General features: G+C 41.2%; 1 protein-coding gene across 2 annotated transcripts in view; it reads left to right on the top strand.

Moving 5' to 3' along the window:
- The window catches only part of VWF (von Willebrand factor), a 202,473-nt gene extending 185,342 nt beyond the window's left edge, over positions 1–17,131 (top strand). For both annotated transcript variants that reach the window (XM_078155450.1, XM_020994141.2), the window contains 8 exons: positions 1,071–1,254; positions 2,397–2,437; positions 3,133–3,249; positions 7,566–7,664; positions 9,882–10,010; positions 11,670–11,709; positions 16,147–16,244; positions 16,781–17,131. In XM_078155450.1, the coding sequence (XP_078011576.1) occupies positions 1,071–1,254; positions 2,397–2,437; positions 3,133–3,249; positions 7,566–7,664; positions 9,882–10,010; positions 11,670–11,709; positions 16,147–16,244; positions 16,781–16,969 (897 nt within the window). In that variant the 3' untranslated portion in view covers positions 16,970–17,131. The remainder of the gene's footprint in view (positions 1–1,070; positions 1,255–2,396; positions 2,438–3,132; positions 3,250–7,565; positions 7,665–9,881; positions 10,011–11,669; positions 11,710–16,146; positions 16,245–16,780) is intronic.
- The last annotated feature ends 811 nt before the right edge of the window (positions 17,132–17,942 follow it).

Raw genomic sequence — 17,942 nt, 5'->3', positions numbered from 1 at the left:
CCATATCTTTCCATCTTCTCATAAGAATAGTATGAAATACTTTATAAAAAGTTTTGATAAAATCTCGGTAAATTATATCCACAGCATTCTCCTTCTCTACTAGCTTAATAGTATGATCAAAAATGGAAATGAAGTTTCCATGATGTGACATATTCTTGATGAAGTCATGCTGACTCTTTGTAATCACCATTTCTTTACAAAGATGTTCACTAAGTATCTTTTTAGTGATCTGTTTTATTATTTTCCCCAGGAATCAAAGTCAAATTCAAGCTCATTGTTTTGTTTTCCTTTTCTTGAAAACTGGGACAACACTGTGCCCTTCAGTCTTGTGGTACCACTCCCATTTTCCAAGATCTTTCAAATGTTACTGAGAGTGCTCAGCAATCACCTGTCAATTCTTTCCAGGCCTGAGAATGTAGTTTATCTGGGCCAGCTGATGTGATTTCATTAAGGGAGCTAGGTTCTCTTACTATCTCCTTACTTATATTGGATATCAACTCCCTGTTAGTCACTAGTATCGATTTTCAAGAAGGAAGGAAAGACACTTAACAACTAAAAAAAAAAATCACAAGCAGTATTCTTATCAAAAACAGGTGATCACCTGGGCATCAATAGCTACCCATCCATAGTCTATTCTTCATCTTATGAAAATTAGTGATATGGGATAAGGACTATACCTTATACCATATTGTTCATGGATATAAGGAAAATTTGCATGAAGAAACTTCATTTAATGATGCAAATCAGTGATATCTCTGAAATATATGTTCTGAGAGGGTTGGTACCCTAGAGCACTGAGATCTTATGTGAGTCACCCAGAATAACACAGCCAGGCATGTCAATTTGAACCCAGGTGGCTCTGTGGCTGACTATCCATTATAACACACATAACTCACGAAAATTATGAAATATTATGAACTCATATTTATTTAGCACTTTGAGGTTTACAAAGTACTTTCCTCCTAAGAATCCTATGAGATGCTAGGTGCGGATATCATTATCACCATTTTGTAGGTGAGAAAACTGCACCCTAGAGACTTACTGATGCATCCCACTCTGCTCCTTCACAGGTTGGCTCACAATGGCACTCCCCCGAGAACCCTTGCCTCATCAACGAGTGTGTGCGAGTGAAGGAGCAAGTCTTTGTCCAGCAGAGGAATGTCTCCTGCCCTCAGTTAGACGTCCCCACCTGCCCTCTGGGCTTCCAGCTGAGCTGTAGCCAGGCCACGGAGTGCTGCCCTTTCTGTCATTGTGGTCAGTTTAGATGAGCATGGGAATCTTTGGCTGTGTGTGTGTGTGTATTGGAGATGGAGCTCAGGCTTCTCCTTCCTCTGCTGGATGACACATCCTCTGCCCTGCTAGCACTCCAGGATTGACTATAGCCTATTATTTTTTTCTGCTAACTCTCATGATAGTTCCCAAAATGATGAGACCATAGATTCAGAGCTGGAAGGAGACTGAGAGGTCCTCCAGTTCAACCTCTTTATTTTGCAAGTGAGGAAACTGAAGTCTTCAGAAGGTCAATCATTCACCCAAGTTCATACCAGTAATGTGACAGAGCCAAGGTTCTTTGACTCTAAATCTCCCACTTTTTCCAGGTACCATAAGAACTGGGATGATGGTAGGAAGACCTTCCACATGTCCTGAAATTGTTTGACATTGTCACAGTACCTGAAATTCCACCCATTGGGATTTCATTTGTATAGGTTAACAAACCTCTCATTTTATAATGCAAGTGTCCCTGAGAAGAGATATAAGCTATTCACATCTCAGTGTGACTTAGTTTAATCAGGCTCTTTCTTCATATTTTGCTGATTCTACCTCTCTCCAGGGCAGCTAGGTGGTACAGTGAATAGAGTGCCAGACCTGGAGTCAGGAAGACTTGAGTTCAAATATGGCTTTAGACACTTACTTGCTGTGTGACTCTGGGCAAGCCACTTAGCTCTGTCTCAGTTTTCTCATCTGTAAAATGGTCTGAAGAAGGAAATGGTAAACTACTCTGGTATCTTTGCCAAGAAAACCCCTAACAGGGTCACAAAGAGTCAGATGTGACTGAAGTTACTGAACAACAACACCCCTGTATATCCCCTAAAGGATGAATATTTTGAATGTTTTTGGTGGGTGCAAAAAAGATAATTTTGGGGCATTACCAGAAAGGGTACCTAGACCTGAGTCCAGGATCCTAATGAGGGAGCTGGGTAGGATGAAGATACTTGGGAAATAGAAGAAAATGAGGTGGGATAATCGTGGAAAGGGGCAGTGGAAGAGGGCCGAAGACAAATGTCAAGTCTTTCACCCCCCAGATCTCCTGCTTTATCTTGAGAGGGAGGAGGTGCCTTGCAGAATTTTGGCTAGTGAGCACTAATGCCCGGCTTCTTTCTTTCTCCCTCCTGCAGAACCTGTTCAGGGTTGCGTGGTTAATGACACCATCATTAGGGTAAGATGCTGCTTGCTCTGCAGTACATGTAATAGGGTCATGTTCTTGCAATAGGCTTTCATAACTGCTAGAATGAGGGTTGAATAAGGCTAGAAAATCCCATATAACAAAGTTGTATATGATCAGAAGCAGAAGGAGGATGGATCCTGGGAACCTATTCCTCAGGCTTTCTGTTGTGGGTCTCAGTCTGGGCAGATGCTTCCTTTCCTTTGGGATCACATCTTAGTATTTCTAATATTTTCTGAATTCTCTTGACCCTTAACTCCATTGTTCCTACAATCCTCCTTGCCTCGTCATCTCATTTTAAGCCCTTTATTTCAGGGACTAGGGGAGTTTAACTTTGCTTGCAAATAATCATCTGAAATCAGTCATTATGTCCATCTCATATCGCCTCCCTGCCAAGGTTTCTCCAAGTGCACGGTGAGCTGCTTTTCCGACTCTATCCTCAGGACAGCCCTGACCCCTGCCACCTGTAGCTGCCTCTGTGGGGGTTGGGGCTAACAGGAGCTCTCCCTTTTACCATCCTCACCCTTTTGGGAAGGGGATAAGAGAAGGGATTTGGGAGAATGAGCAGGGGGTTGAGATAATGTAGGGAAGAGATGGAGTTAGCTTATGTTGGTGTCACTCATACCTGGTCATGAGAAAGAGAGAGTGGGAGAACACCCAGGCCTCATGTCTGATTTGTTTCATTCCAGCCAGGGGGCAGCCTGATGGTGGATCAATGTACCACCTGCCACTGCAGCATGGAGAGCGGTGTCAACCTCAAGTATAGGCTGGTGTGTGGAAAGGTTACTTGCCAGTCCTGTCCCCAGGTGAGAGAGGGAAGGCCAGGGTACTCTGTGTGTGTGTGTGTGTGTGTGTGTGTGTGTGTATGCATGCTCCTTACATGCATGGAGGAGGTCTGGTGTTGGGTAGGGACCGATGGTCCATGGTCATTCTCCAATACAGACCTCAGTTCTCAAATACTATTTGTGTTTGAGAAAGCTATCTGCTCTGGGTAAAGGACAGGACAGGGACACTTTATGTGTGCCCACAATGTGCTCAGTATACACATATTTGCACGCATGCTTCTTTCTTAGTCATCTTCAAATATAGATTCATGTGTGGAAAGGCAGCCTGTTCCCAAGTGAGAAGGGGGTAGGTTAGGGACTCCATGAAAGTGAAAATGGGAACACCTCTTCTAAAGAATTGGGGCATGAGATGGTCAAATTCTATGTGGCCTTAAGTTTTTACTGCTGTGGTCATGAGTTCTAATTCAGTTGTGTCCCTTTCCTGACATGATGGAATTGTTGTGGCCTAGACAATAATTCATTAGTGACCTACAAACAATCAACAAACATTTAATAGGCACTTACTATATTCCAGGCACCATGCTAAGTGTTGAAGCTACAAAGAGTGGTGAAATAGACTCTGCCCTCATGGAACTTACATTCTACTAGAGAAAACAACACGTACACATATGTTTATATGCAGAATATATACAAAATGAAGACAAGGTAGTTTGAGTAAGGGAAGCTCTAAAAGCTGGGAAGACTAGGAAAAATAACTTGAGCTGAGTCTGAAAGGAAATCAGAGATCTTCATAAGAATAGGTGAGGAGGGATTACATTCCAGTCGTGGGGGACAGCTAGCCAGTGGAAGGACATGGAGATGGTAAATGGAATGTCATATCGAGGTAGGAGGTAGGAAGCAAGTCAGGATGGCTGGAATATAAACTGTGAAGCAGAGATTAAAAGGTAAGAAGACTGGAAAGGCAGGAAGGGCCAGGTTATGAATCCTAGAAGCAAGAGAGAGTCACTGGAGTTGGTCTAGTAGGGGACGGGGTGACATGTTCAGATCTTTTTCCTAAAGAAAATCATATTGACAGCTATATGAAGGATGGATGAGGGTGGGGAGAGGCCTGAGGCAGGAAGACCAAATAGAAAGCTATTGATGTAGCTTTTTTTGGGGGGGGCATATGAGACATATGAAGGTAGAAACAGTGAAACTTGGTAAAGGATTGGATTGGATATATGGGGTATGTGAAGGTAAGGAATTGAAAGCTTGGATGACTGGGAGGATAGTGGTGCCTTTGATAGTAAGAGGAAAATTGGGAGAGGGAAGAGTTTGGGTTGGGGTGGGGGGTGGGGAGACAAGGAGTTCTATGTTGGACACACAGAGTTTGAGACACCCCCAGATAATCCATTTGGAAATGTCCAATAGGCAGTTGGTAATGTGGGATTATACTTACTAGAGGGGAGATAATAGGTGGCTTCCTATACAAAAGGGTTTTGTGAGAGGATTAAGCTGATTATACTGTGCAGGCTGGATGTAGATGGTGTAGACAGAGAGAATACAGTTATTTTGGTTGTGCAAACTTTTACAAAAATGTTTTGTGCTTAGGTTTGGGGGTGCTGCTCGGCAGGAGGGGGAAGTGGCTGCCCCTAAGAGGAAAGAGAAAAAACTGCTGATGATTTAGTGGTTGCTGTTTGAGCACATTATGTACTGCCCTATTTTGTGTAGAGCAGCATATGGAACGCATACCCCCTATCAGGAATAACCCTGGAAACCCAGCTTGGTTTAAAAAAAATTCCTCAGTCATATTGTGCACCTGTGAGTTCACTTTAACAGAACAGGAGAAAGGCAGGAGTGTCTGTTTTCTTTATGCAAGATTGAAAATATATTCTTTTGTGCTTTTCTCTCTCCCCCCTTCCCTGTTTCCTTTTACTCCATTGCCTTCATCTTCTCATTCTCTCTCTTTCTCCTTTTTCTTTCTCACCCTTTTCTTCTCTTTCTTTCTACTCTTCACTTTGTCTTAATTCATTTCGATCTTTTTCTGCTCACCTTTTTGCCCTTCCTTTTGACTTTCTCACCCTCTGGCAGGAACTTGAATTCCCCTGCCTTGCTTCTCCAAACTCACCAGCTGTCATCTCTTGTGGCCTCTTGATTCCCTCCTGCCTCATTTCCAGATCTCAGTCCTTATCCTCCTCCCCGGAGTCACCAAGCAATGCCCTTAGTCTAAGAACCAGTGAAAGTCAGCCCTGTTTGAACCCAACTCTATTCCTTACCTCCCTTATTCCTTTCTTAAAGCACTTATGTTAATCCTTTCAATCCACCTTCATTTTACCTTTATTCCTCTTCTTTTCTCATATATCTTATTTGTATGTCTTTCTGAAACCATCCTGTCCTCTCCCTTTTCTCTACCCTCTAACACAACCATACCCCCAAAGCTATCCTATCTTATACAAAATTTTGAGCTTTAACCAAATTCTAGACACACACACACACACACACACACACACACACACACACACATCTATCTATATCTATATTAATAAGGTCTTCAACACCAAACAGTCTTCAGGACCACAAGGAATTAATCTCTAATAGTATAATTCCACAGCACCTGGTGAAGCCATAGGATGGAGATATATCTTTAATGAACTAGGGCAAGTCATTCAATGTGTCTGAGTCAGTCTCCTTGTCTGTGAAATGAAGGGGTGGGACCAGGTATCTTCAAGGTCCCTTTCAGCATCAGATATATGATTAATCAATCAATCATCAACAAATATTTTTAAGTGCTATTTATCATTTATCTTGTCTCTCTTTCTGTGTCATATATCCATCCATCTATTTTTACCAGGGGCTGGGGATGGAGCAGAAGGAGAAAACTTCAGCAATTAAAACTCAAATTATACAAGGAGATGAGCTTACTCAGAAGATGGCTAACAAGCTAGCTAGATACTGGATAGACGGAGAAATAGATGATCATAAATGTTGAAGCTAGGAGGGGATGTAGAAGTGAATTAATGTGACCCACCTGTGTTATGTATGAGGGAATTGAAACTCAGGGAGTTTGAGTGGCTTGCCAAAGATGACTAGAGAGGTGTAGCCATACCATTACCTGATTTGGTGGCTCCAAATTTAAATTAGAGATTAATTCACTGGAGACTTGAAGGCTTTTTGGCCTTGAGGTTTTTATTGAAATACCTATACCTTGGGAGGAATAAACCTTTGAATGATTGCCACCTACCTGTGTGACCTTGGGCAAGTCATGTAACTTTCAGGTTATGGCTCTTAGAAGTGAGTCTACTTAACTTCAGTTTCCTTATTAGAAAAATGAGAGGGTTGAACTATATAACCTTCTCAGCTTTGGATCTATGATCCTGTGATCATTTAACACCTTAGATGGGCTATTTTAATAGACTAGGAAGGCCCTGACTAGGTGGAAGGAGGGAAGAAGCATGAAAAGGGGAAAGGGAGTGCCAAAGTCAAATTTAGTTGAGTTTATAATTTTGTCTCATGCTTATCCTTCCTGCCCCCACAAATCTAAAATATGTGCCCCTTATGTCTGGACTTGTGTTTGTACAAGGCCTAATCAGTGTTTTACCCTGGCTTGGGGTTCAGTTAAACATTTGGGGTTTATTCCTTTACCATATGGTTTGGGTTTATTCCACTCTCTAGCAGTCTCTTCATGTGTTCTGAGATTCTTTTGGAACACTTTGCACTCCTTCCATGATGCCAGCCTACTTATAACTGAGACTCATTCATTCATTCATGCAGTTGTCATTCAACACAATTCCTGCTATATGCCCAGTACTGTGAATGAATCAATTAATGAAGAAACTATGAAGTCCCTGCTGTGTGACAGGCACCATTCTGGGTTCTGGGGATGCAAATACAAAAGTGAGACAGTCTTTGCTCTTGGGGAGCTTACATTCTTATAGGGAAACATAACATCTAGGGTTGTTGTTTGGGGACTCATAGGATCACGAATACGCCTATCACACTCTTTTTTATCATACCCGTTCCAGTAGTAGTGTTTCCCATAGCAAGAGGTAGCGGGCTGGTGGATGGCTTGTATCTGGGGGGAGAGAGAAATTGGAATGAGATAGAACTTGTGACTTCATCGGGACAGGGAAATCCTGGATGAAGAAACTTTCCCTACCGATGCGAGACTGACACTTTTACTGTAACTCAGAGTCTTAAGGGAATGACCTAGAGCATTGTGAGGTAAAGCGATCTACCCAGGGTGAGAGAAGCAACAAGACATGATTCCTGCTCTATAGACCTTCCAGTCCAGTAGGAGCAACTCTGTTCTTGGGATATTTAAAGGAAGATGACTGTAGCTGCCCTACTGTTGTGTGCAGGGTTACAAGGAGGAGAAAGTGGAGGGCTCTTGCTGTGGGAAGTGTCTGCCCGTTGCCTGTACCATCCAGCTGAGAGGGGGAACAATCATGGCACTAAAGGTAAGTGCAGACTTCTGTGTCATATCTTCATTTAATTTCCCTTTTGGGGCCCTTCTTTTTTCAGATACTTGAACAGGACTTGGGTCAATAAAAGAATCACAGAATTTGAAAGGTGGAAGGCACCTCAGCCATCTAGCCCAATCGATAATGCATTCCCCCTGTAGCGTATTCAACTGTCCAGCCTCTGCTTGAAGACCTCCAGGGAGAGAGGATCGATCACCTCTCTAGTTGGCCCATTACACTTTTGGTCAGCTCTCATTAGTAGAAGTTCTTCTTGGCATTGAGCTTAAAATTTTTCTCTTTGAAATTTCTACCCATTAATCCTGGTCCTGCCCTCTAGGTGTAAACTTGAACACAACTGCCATCTTTCTTTCTTTCTTTCTTTCTTTCTTTCTTTCTTTCTTTCTTTCTTTCTTTCTTTCTTTCTTTCTTTCTTTCTTTCTTTCTTTCTTTCTTTCTCTTTCTTTCTTTCTTTCTTTCTTTTTCTTTCTTTCTTTCTTCTTTCTTTCTTCTTTCTTTCTTTCTTTCTTTTCTTTCTTTCTTTCTTCTTTCTTCTTTCTTCTTTCTTTCTTCTTCTTTCTTCTTTCTTCCTTCTTTCTTCTTCTTCTTCTCTTCTTCTTCTTTCTTTCTTTCTTTTCTTTCTTTCTTCTTCTTTCTTCTTTCTTTCTTTCTTCTTTCTTTCTTTCTTCTTTCTTTCTTTCTTCTTTCTTTCTTCTTTCTTTCTTTCTTTTCTTTCTTTCTTTCTTTCTTTCTTTCTTTCTTTCTTTCTTTCTTTCTTTCTTTCTTTCCCCTCTCCCCTAGCCAGCACCCAAACCTTCTCTTTTCCAGGGTCAACATGCCCAGTTTCTTCCACTCATTCTCATATGACATGATCTCAAGGCCTCTCACCATCTCAGTTCATCATCTTAGACACACTCCAACTTAAACTGTGGCTCCCCAAACTGAACATAATACTTCAGATGAAGGCTGATGAGGGCAGAGTAGAGCACAATCAGGGATGTTTTCAAGCTGGCTCCTACCGGAAGTTCATGAGAACCAAGTGTTAAATTTTCAACATGAGCATTTTACACCTTGGAAATGGGCAAGCACTGCAAATCAGAGCTTGTTTTCTTTCTTCGTTGATTGTCTAGATGTGAGGAAGTGATAGAGGAAATGTTAACAATGAAGATTAAACTTAAAAGTAGGTTGTGTGTGCATTTTTGCCTCGAAGGGCTGGTTGTTAAACATTTACTAATGTACCTCCAAGTTAATTCTTATTGCTTTCTCCAAGCTCTTTCTCTTCTTTCACTAAAAATGCTCTCTACAGAAAGTTGAAAGGGCAGGTAGGTCGCACAGTGGGTAGGGCACTGGCACTGGAGTCAGGAGGACCTGAGTTCACATCTGGCCTCAGATACTTGACACTTACTAGCTGTGTGACCCTGGGCAAGTCACTTAACTCGGACTGCCTCCCAAAACCAAACACAGAAGAAAAGTTGAATAAGTAACCCAATAATAAGAATCTTCAAGTATCTGAGGGAGTGTAATGCAGAACAGAGATATCAAACTTGTTCTGCTTAACCCTGAAGAACAGTACTAGAATGATGGGTAGGAGGTGAAAAAGGACTAGCTTAGGCTTGATATGAGGAAAAACTTCCCAATAATTAGGGCTGCCTAACAGTGAAATGGACTGCCTTATAAGGTAGCGAGTTCCCCATCTCTGGAGGTCTTCAAGTGGAGGATAGACATCATTCTTGAAGTTGCTGAAGGAGTTCCTGACCTCTGAGATTCCTTCCTACTCTAAGATGGTCTGTTTAAAATTGAACTGAAAGGAACAAAATCAGGCCTTTCAGAAGAAAGAACCAGCTAATGTGACTAAGGCATGTTTTCTAGTTTTTACTCCATCACTGATTACCTACCCTACTCGCTAGGCTGCATTTAACCCCAGTTAAGTGGGGAAGTACAATTCCCATGCTGCTCTACCTTTACACAGCCCTTTGCATAGCAAATTAGTTTACTGTGAATATAGTAATATAGGTCTTGAATATAGATCTTCTGGCTTCCATGCTTGGGCTCATTCTTATTCACTTACATCATTATTTTTGTAAACTTCTCCATTGGCTTCTCTCTTGCAGCCAACATACGGTTATAACCAGAGTCATGGGCTGGGCTGCCTTCTTCTCCCTGCCAGTGAGCGTCCTTACATTTTCCCTCTACTCACTCTCCCTCATTCTTTTTTAGGCCAATGAGACTATCCAGGATGGCTGTGACAGCCATTACTGCAGGATCAGTGAGAAAGGAGAGTTCATTTGGGAACGGAGAGTCACTGGGTGCCCACCCTTCAACCTACAGAAGTGTTTGGCTGATGGGGTAAGTAAAAACTCAGAACAGGAGTTCTGTCTTTGACATATGGAATATAAGCTGCTTGAGGGCAGAAATTATTTTGTTTCCTACTTTCTTTCCCCAGCACCTAGCACAGTGTCTGGTGTGTAACAGACACTTAATAAATGCTTTTTGAAGAATTGATTGATACATGTTGATATAGATAATAGTAAAAATAATATTTCAGGGATCTGACATTACTTTGATGGGCGTACTCCCTCCATGATCATAGAGTATAATCTCTCTGTAACTCAGTAGATGGTCTTCAAGAGTTGTTATGGCCAAAAAATTCATAACCATGCAGCCAAACTGGTGATGAGCCTTTCCTAATAATACTAATAACAACAACATCTTATGGGTATGCATAGGCATTGAAAATATTATTGTCAGTTTTATATACCATAGGATCATAGATTCAGAGTTGAAAAAAGAGAACTAAGGCACCATTATTAGTCCACCCTGCTTTATCTTTTTAGTAGAGGTCCAGAGAAATTAGTGACTTGTGTTTAACAATGCAAAGTTTAACAAAGTTGGCTTTGCACCCAACACAGACAATTGGTGAAATGTGTTCTATTTAAGAAAATCATCCTTGGACATTTCTGCCCCATCTTTTGAACCATAGGCAACACAGCTCAGGTGGGATTTCCTAGAAATACCAGTGGCCTAATTTTATAAGGAACAAATGTGTGGCATTAAGGCTATTTGGGGGACAAACTCTGCCCTTTATAAGTAGCATACAATGGTGGAAGGATCAGTGGGCTTACTTAGAGGTCTGAGTCCTGGTTCTAACACTTCTTAGCTATCTGGGCCTGGGCAACTCAGCTCTATCCTTGTAAGAGTTTCAGGGTGTAATGGAAAGATTATTGGATAAGGAATCCCTGCTCTAACCCTTAAAAACTTGTGACCCTGAGCAAGTCACTAATTCCTCTGGACCTCAAGTTACCTGTCTATTAAAAAGATAAGGCAGGGTAGACTAAATAATAGTGTCTTAGTTTCCTTTTTCAACTCAGAATCTATGATCCTGTGATATATAAAACTGACAATAATGTTTCACTGCCTACTTTAGGGAGTTGTGAGGAAAGTATTTTTGTAAACCCGTAAGTAACATATAATATACAAATGTGAGAGTGTATAATATTCACATATATACAGTAACAAATGTGAGTTATTTTTATACTATCATAATTACTTTGGATGAGAGCCACATGGTAGCTATGAGGAAAGAACCTTGTAAGGCTTGGAGTAATACATAAATGTGAGATTGTTGTTATTGTAATTAACTAGGACTTTATTCACATGTATATGTATGCATGTTTACCAATGCAAAAAGCTTCTCTGAGGGAGGCTCTGTCCATGCTCCTTAAGTTGGGAGGTGATGGCTAAAAATGTTTTAGTTTGTGTTGGGAATTATTACCTTGATGGTCAAAGTGAAATCAGGACAATCCAGATTGGTGAAACCAAATCCTATGAGGTTATCGATGCCCTCACTTTTGTTGATGAAAAAGGATTCAGAAGAGTTATCACAGAGAAAGTGACTGGGCCTACGGATCTCTGCTATTCTGTTCTTGTACAGATAAAATTCTTTTTTAAAGTTCAGTTGGCTATTTGGATGACATGTGCTCTCTGTACCTTGTGGTATGTTTCCAGGGTAAAGTTGTGAAAATTCAAGGCACCTGCTGTGATACATGTGAGTATGGCTATTCCCAATACCATAGTCTTCAAGACATTTCAAAATGAAGCAGGGGCAGGGGAGGGGCTGCTCCTTTGAAATAGGTGTTCACAAAATCATGGATCTAGATCTAGAAGGTCCTTAAAGGTCACTTACGGGTCAATTACAGATGAAAAGGTCACATGAAGTCATAAATGGAAGAACTTGAATTTGAACCTGGATCCTGACTCCAAAGCCAGTGTTCTTTCAATCCCACCTTTCACGTTTCTAGTGAAAACCAATTTTTCTAGATCAAATCCTACCTTTTCCAAGAAGCCTTTCCTGATGTCACTTTCTCCCCTCTACCCCCATAGCATTTATTTATATCATTCATTTAGTCATTATTGTGTTTTTGTTTTATTTAGCTGTGTTTGACTCTTCATGACCCCATTTGGAGTCTTCTTGGCAAAGATTCCGGAGTGGTTTGCTTTTTCCTTCTTCAGCTCATTTTACAGATGAGGAAACCGAGGCAAACAAGGTTAAGCGACTTGCCCAGGGTCACACAGCTAGTAAGTGTCCGAAGCTGGATTTGAACTCAAGAAGATGAGTCTTTCTGACTCCAGGTCCAGTACTCTGTGCAATATGGCGCCGCCTAGTTGCCCGTGAGTCCTATAGCTGGTACCGCCTACTCACTGAATGGGAAGCTATTATGTTTAAACTGATTCTCAGTATCTCATAGCAGCTTTAGAAATAGGTTTTAGTGCTGCTGATTATTAGCTTTGTGACCTTGGGCAAGTCACTTAACTTTTCTGAGCCCAGTTTCCTCATCTGCAAAATGGGCACAGTAATCTGCTTTGTCTACTTCTCAGGGTTATTAAGAGGATCAAATAAGCATGAAAGTGCTTTGTAGATTATGAAGAGCCATATGATTCTGAATTAATATTATAAATTAAAGATGGCAAACTCAGAGACAGTCCCAGTTAGTGCTGTAACCAAACACCAAGTTAGGGAAGTAAATTCTTAAAACTATTATTCCCCCCCCTCCTTCCCACCTCCCATCTGAATTCACATATTAAGAAAAGGAAGTCAGAAAACTATAAAAGACATTTGAATCCCCGAGGATGAACCCTGTAATTTATTTAGTTAAAAGGGGAAATTATTTACAACAAAAACAAGAGACTTTTATTGAGTTTTGTGTTTATGCTATTTTATGATCAACTCTAAAAGAAAAAAAAACAGATAGGAGACCATAGCCACAGAAAACAAGGGATAATTATATTGCTCTGAATGTAAACCTAGATTTTCTGAATCACCTTCTTCAAAGTCTTGTAGGATGGCACTATGGTAAGAGTACTAGAGTAGTAGTCAGAGAAATGAGGTTCAAATATCACCTCTGACACTATGTGACCTTAAACAGCTTACTTAACCTCACTGGGCCTCAGTTTCTTCATATGAAAAATGAGGATTTTGGACCAGATGACTTCTAAGGTCAGCTAGTAAGTGTCTGAAGCTAAATTTGAATTCAGATCTTTTTGAGTCCACGTCCTGAGCTCCCACTGCATTACCTCCACATAAGTTGAGGGGTGGCATTATTTATAAGCTGGGGTAGATTTGTATTTATTTTTATTTTTTATTTTTTTAAGGCAATTGGGTTTAAGTGACTTGCCCAAGGCCACACAGCTAGTACGTGTCAAGTGTTTGGTCTGAGGCCAGATTTGAACTCAGGTCCTCCTGACTTCAGGGCTAGTGCTCTATTCATTGTGCCACCTGGCTGCCCCAGTAGACTTGTATTTAGAACTATTGAATGGAAATAGGATCTCAGAATTGAAAGGAAAAGTCATTAAATTAAACTTGTGCTTCAGCAGGATGCCCCTCTGCTGGTCCTCCAGCCTTTATTTGAAAATTTTTAGTGATGCAGAAGTCACTATTGCCTCAGGCAATCCATTCCACCATTGAATAGCTATTTTTGTTTGGAATTTTTTTTCTAAATCTGCGTCTGAAACTTCTACCTTGTGCTTTTAGTTTTGCCATCTTTAGCCAAGGAGAACCAATCTAATCCCTCTTCCATGTGACAGCCCTTCACATACTTGGAAATAGCTATGATGTCCCCTCTGCTAAGTTTTCTCTTCTCCAGATTGGACATTTTGAGTTCCTTCTGAGAACCTTGTCTGGTGTGCTCACTGTTCAGATCCTTCACTGACCTGTCCACCCTGCTGTGAACATGCACTGGTTTGTTAATGTTCTTCTAAAAATGTGGCAGGTGGGATCTGACCAGGGTAAAGTAGAGAAGGCCTGTCACCCAGAGCACCCCCTACCCTGCCTTTATGGGCACTGTTCTTCTCTTAGAGGCAGCTAGATGGCACACATTTTGAACCTGGAGTCAGGAAGACCTGAATTCAAATCCAGCCTTGGACATTTAATAGATGTGTTACCAAGGAAAAGTCACTTACCCACTATGTCTCACTTTTCTCATCTATAAAGAGATATTAATCATTAATAACACCAATTAGTTATTAATTAATGATAATGATTTGATAATTAATAATGATAATAATGTCACTTACCCTCCCCTTGTTGTGAGGATAAAATAATATTTTCAAGACATTTTGTAAACCTTAAAGCACTACACAAATGCTACCTATTATTATTTTTGTTAATATAGCTTAAATTCAATTAGCTATTTGGGGGCAACTGTATCACACACTTGACTCACTTAACTTATAGTCCACTAAACACTACCCCCCATTTTTTTGCATGACCAAATATTTAATTATGTCTCCTTCACTCTATACTTCTATACAGAATGAATTTTTGAATTTTTGAATTTCTGATTTTGTTGAAACCAAGGGTGAGACATTTGATCTCTACTAGAGACATTTGTGTCTATTAAATTTCAAACTTAGATTCTCAGATGAATATGTCATGATTAGGTATGAAATCCTGAATTTTCCAAAGGCAAGTAGAATGTCATAGTTGGCTATCACTGTCACAGACATAAGAAAATGCAGATCAGCAACCCTGGAAAGCTCCAAGGGCTCCTTAGGAACTCCTGTCTGCCATATTGCCTGGCACAGGGCTGGGAACAGAGAAGGCATTTAACAAATGTTTACAAAATTAAATTGCTTCAGAGACCTGAATATAGTAGAATATAAAGTCCATACTTTTACATTTATATCCTCAGAATCTAGCACCCACTTAATATAGTACCCACTTAATAAGTAAATAAATGTGTATTGATTGAATAAATGATTTAAAATGAATGAATAACTGAAAAAAGTGTTGATCAAATGCTTACTACTGTCAGGCATTGTTAAAGCCTGCCTATGTAAAAACAAGCCAGTCAATACCATTCCTGTGCTCAAGGAGCTTACATTCAAACAGGAGAAAAGACAATGCATGAAGGTGAACTAGAATTGGAGAGGGGAGGTGGACGCCCTGGCTTGGCAGTGGCTAGTTTCTGGACAGGATAAACAAAAGCTCACCTTTAAGAGTCTACGATCCCAAGGGCAGAGTACAAGTTCAGTTATGGGTAGGCTGTATTTCTCATTTATATCTATTGGTTATTAGCTTCTGGATGCAACTGAAAGTGTGATGGGAAAGGAATGACTTAGTCATTAGGGTTATTATAGCCTATGGTTACAGAAAACAAAGACTAATCCCCCTTTCCCTAAGAAAGCAAGGAAGATAATTTACTTGTCTTCTCTTTGCCCAGGGCAGCTAGGTGTTCAATGGATAAAGTATAGGGCCTGGAGTCAGGAAGGCCTGAGTTCAAATCCAGCCTCAGACACTTACTGGCTGTGTGACCCTGGGCAAGTCATCTACCCCTGTTTGCCTCAGTTTCCTCATCTGTAAAATGAGCTGGAGAAGAAAATGGCTAACTGCTCCAGCATCTTTGCCAAGAAAAAACCCCAAAAGGGGTCACAAAGAGTCAAACACAACTGAAAACAACTAAGCAATAAGACTTGGCCTTGGCTTAAAGGCTTTTCTAAGCCTGGCTCAGATAGTCATCACCCAGGGGAACAACCCTTGTGGAGATGTGACCTGGTAATGCAGGCGCTATCTCCTCAGACCTGGGGAAGAAAGTTCTCAGCACTGAAGTTCTTGGCACTGTCAGGGTTCCACATTGGAAAAAAATACATTTTTATCAATGGAAATGATCTTGAAGATTCATTACCATCTGCTTTGTCACTAAGGACCTTTGACATAGTTGAAATCTCCTATATGTGTTGTCTTCCCCGATTAGAAGATTGTTTAGCTTTTCTATTTGTATCCCTAGAAGTTAACACAGTGCTTTGCACACTGTAAGTGCTTAATAAATATCTATTCATTCATTCATCCATTCATGCATGTGATGAGAGACTTACGTTGTCCCATTCCAGTGAAGGAGAATGTACCTGAAAAACATACAAAGCTCCTCAGAAGCAGCCTAGCATGTTGCCGAGGATTTAACTTTCTATCGCTGTCTCTGTCCTCTAGGTATCGAGCGTGAATGCAAAGATATCACTGCTAAATTACAGTATGTGAAGATTGGGACCTGCAAGTCAAAGGTGGAAGTCAATATCCATTATTGTGAGGTAAAGCAAGGGTGTGGGGGCTGTAATGTTCAGAGACCCAGCTGGGATCCCCCATCCCATCATGGGGGTGAGGATGGGAGTAGGGAGAGAATGTCCCCATTTGACCACCACTGTTGAGAACAAGGCCTACAACTCTTGAAGGATGTGAAAATGGACATGAGAAGCTGGGCAGATGAGGCCAATGAAGAAAAAAAATAAGGAAATAGGATTATTTGGGTTCCCGAGAAAGGGTAGAGTGAAGGCTTCATAACTGCCTTGAAAATAATGGAAGGAGGGTGGGGGAGCACACCCTTCTCCATGTCTCTTGAGAATAAAAGGTTCATATTGCCTTAAGAGTTATTTAAGTGAAGTGTATGGTCAGACCTATTAAACATGTAAGTGGATGGCTGAAGAGGGTTATGGCCTTTCCCCAGAGATAGGATAGATGTCTTCTACTTGAAAGCAAGAGAATGGGCCACATAACCCATCTTGTCTGGTTGCTATAATCATCATCCTGACCCCTTCTTGCTTCTTATTTTAAATATTCCTTATTTTAGGGTAAATGTCCCAGCAAGGCCATCTACTCCATTGATTTCCAGAATGTACAAGACCAGTGCTCCTGCTGCTCCCCAACTCAGATAGAGCCTGTGAGGGTTCCCCTACAGTGCACCAATGGCTCTGTGATATACCATGATGTTCTCAATGCCTTGAAGTGTCAATGTTCCCCCCGGAAATGCACCACATGAAGCTCTTCAGCAGTGGAGGAGGGGACCTGCATTTGCTTGCTGTTGGAGAAACCAAGCCTTTGGTTCCTCTTTACCTCCTTGGGACTGCTTCTCAGCGTTTCTGTACAGTGGTCCCCTTTCCCCCAGAGTCCCACAATAAAATCACATACCTTGTCTTGCAAAGGGTTCAGTGACTGTTTTGTTACATTGGGGGATTGCTTTGACTGGGGAAGGATTTGAGTTGGGGAAATGGACAAGCCTGACCATGACACATCTATAGTTGCATGTGCACCTTGTGGGTACATGTGTGGCTCTTGAGGTGCTGCAACAGCAAAAGAAACCCATATTTGTGCATGTGCTGCCTTCCTTAAGCCTACAGGAATCTGGCAAGGTATTACGCTGATTACCCAGCAAGAGAGTATAACATGTTTGACAAGTAGTAGGGCTATACTTAAGGTACCAGCCACATGATTTCATCCAAGTCTCTGTTCTGTATAGTTGTCCTGACAAACTGCATAACTCTGGGTGTGGGGTAGGTTGGGGGTAAAGCAAGAGTCAAAATTCAGTGGTTAGAATCTGAATCTGGATTTGAAGATAATAAATTAGCCTGAAGAATTATTGGAAAATCTATGGCTCTGCTTTTATGCCACATCTGGGTTTTACCTTCTCAGTTAGGTACCCGCTTCCCACACATGCTCATAGGATACAATCACTTCATTCACTGTGGCCATGTGACTTATTAGACATAGGAAAAAATACATGGAAAATTTTTTTAACAATTGGGATCCACATGGAAGCCTCCATCCAACCTCACCTAGAAACCTTCTCCTGCTTGCCCTCCTGGTTCTTTTTTTCCAGGTTACTTGAGGAACAGTGCCAAAACACTCTGCCTCCATGGATCATGAGAAAGATCAAGGGAAGAAGCTACTTGTCTTGGACCCTACCTCAGGGTTGGAACTGTAAACGCAGGGGAGCAGAGAAAAGGTGATTGACT

Source organism: Phascolarctos cinereus, unplaced genomic scaffold (genome assembly GCF_003287225.1).
Source record: "Phascolarctos cinereus isolate Bilbo 61053 unplaced genomic scaffold, phaCin_HiC Scaffold_1;HRSCAF=81, whole genome shotgun sequence".
NCBI lineage: Eukaryota > Metazoa > Chordata > Mammalia > Diprotodontia > Phascolarctidae > Phascolarctos > Phascolarctos cinereus.
Note: the sequence above shows the minus strand (reverse complement) of the source record. Positions and strands in the feature narration are given on the sequence as shown.